Source organism: Bison bison, unplaced genomic scaffold (assembly GCF_000754665.1).
Source record: "Bison bison bison isolate TAMUID 2011002044 unplaced genomic scaffold, Bison_UMD1.0 scf7180017864495, whole genome shotgun sequence".
Lineage (NCBI taxonomy): Eukaryota > Metazoa > Chordata > Mammalia > Artiodactyla > Bovidae > Bison > Bison bison.
This window is the reverse complement of record NW_011495054.1, coordinates 7,389,216-7,390,654: the sequence shown is the minus strand read 5'-3', so window position 1 is coordinate 7,390,654 and position 1,439 is coordinate 7,389,216. Positions and strand designations below refer to the sequence as shown.

The 1,439-nt window shown below is 49.3% G+C and overlaps 1 protein-coding gene across 1 annotated transcript in view; it reads left to right on the top strand.

The window, feature by feature from the left end:
* UNG (uracil-DNA glycosylase) overlaps positions 1–1,439 on the top strand; it is an 11,078-nt gene that overhangs the window by 525 nt on the left and 9,114 nt on the right. The window contains exons 2-3 of the mRNA XM_010828669.1: positions 288–494; positions 1,188–1,283. Of these exons, the coding sequence (XP_010826971.1) occupies positions 288–494; positions 1,188–1,283 (303 nt within the window). The remainder of the gene's footprint in view (positions 1–287; positions 495–1,187; positions 1,284–1,439) is intronic.

Genomic DNA, 1,439 nt, shown 5'->3' with positions numbered 1-1,439 from the left:
GGGCGGGGCGTCGGCGTCCCGAGCCCCATTCCCAGCCAACCCCTCGCGAGGCGCCGCGAGTCTTCCTAGCAAACCCTTCTGCTCCCGCGTTGTTGTGGTACCAAACTCGAAAATGGGGGCCGCGGCCTGCTAGTGCCTGACCGGGATCAGCCCTGGGTCCCCGGGGCTAAAAACCCCCACAAATGGGGGTCCTTTGCCCCGGGCCGTTGGGTTGGGGGCGGAAGCTGCGGGTGTCCGGGAGAGGCCCGCTGCAGCTGCTGAGCCGCCTCTGCGGGGACTACCTACAGGCCAGCCCCGCCAAGAAGCCCCGGGCCGGGCCGGAGGAGCCCGGCACGCCGCCCTCTTCGCCGCTGAGCCCGGAGCAGTTGATCCGCATCCAGAGGAACAAGGCGGCCGCGCTGCTCAGACTCGCGGCGCGTAACGTGCCGGTGGGTTTTGGTGAGAGTTGGAAGAAGCACCTCAGCGGGGAGTTCGGGAAGCCATACTTCATAAAGGTAAACTTGGAGGCTGCGGGCATCTTGTGCATAGAGCGGGCCAAGCCCACGGCTGTACGAGATTGCTTTCGTGGTTCCTCCTTTCCCTCCTTCGACGTTCTTTTCATGCTCAGGGGGTAAAATACAGTCAAGGTGTTTTCAATCTGCAGTTTAAGGTTTTTAAAAGGCTGTGAGATATCATAGCTTCTTTTAAAAGTTTTTTAAAATAATTAAATTTTAAGTCACTCCTATTTTGATATTTTAAATTTTATTTTTATTTATTTTTGACTGCGCTGGGTTTTAATTTTTTTTTTTTTAATTGGAGTGTGGTTGCTCTACGATGTTGTGATAACTATCACGGCTTCTACTAACCCGTTTAGTTACTTAGTCTGCTCTCAAGGAAAGAGTGGCGAAGTAAAACCACGAACTCCACAGACTAAAATCTGGGTTTAAAAAAAAAAAAAGAGGGCGCGGTTTGCACCCGCGGGAAATCAGGGCCACAGAGCCAATCAGCTTGGACCCAGCCCAAAGAAAGCCCGAGGGAATTGAAAGGTCGGTGGGGTGCGGAGACTGTTTCGGATTTTCCCAGCAGAATTTGGGTATAAGACTTGGAAAAGGTTTAGGTAATAGTTCTTCCAATTGAAACTTTCTTATTGAATTCTTAGGCTTTCCTGTGAGAATTTGGTTTGTAAACCTAGTTTATCTTTCCATCAGCTTATGGGATTTGTTGCAGAAGAAAGAAAACATTACACTGTTTACCCTCCCCCTCACCAAGTCTTCACATGGACCCAAATGTGTGACATAAGAGATGTAAGTACAAGTTGTGGATGAATTTTACTAAAATTACTAAAACGGGAGTAGGATTCAAATGGCATTTCTTAATTAGGGGCAGTGGCGTTAAACCACTATTCATAATTTAGAAATAACACTGAAATTGTGAGGTTTGGCAGGCTGTCTTTGTGCCAT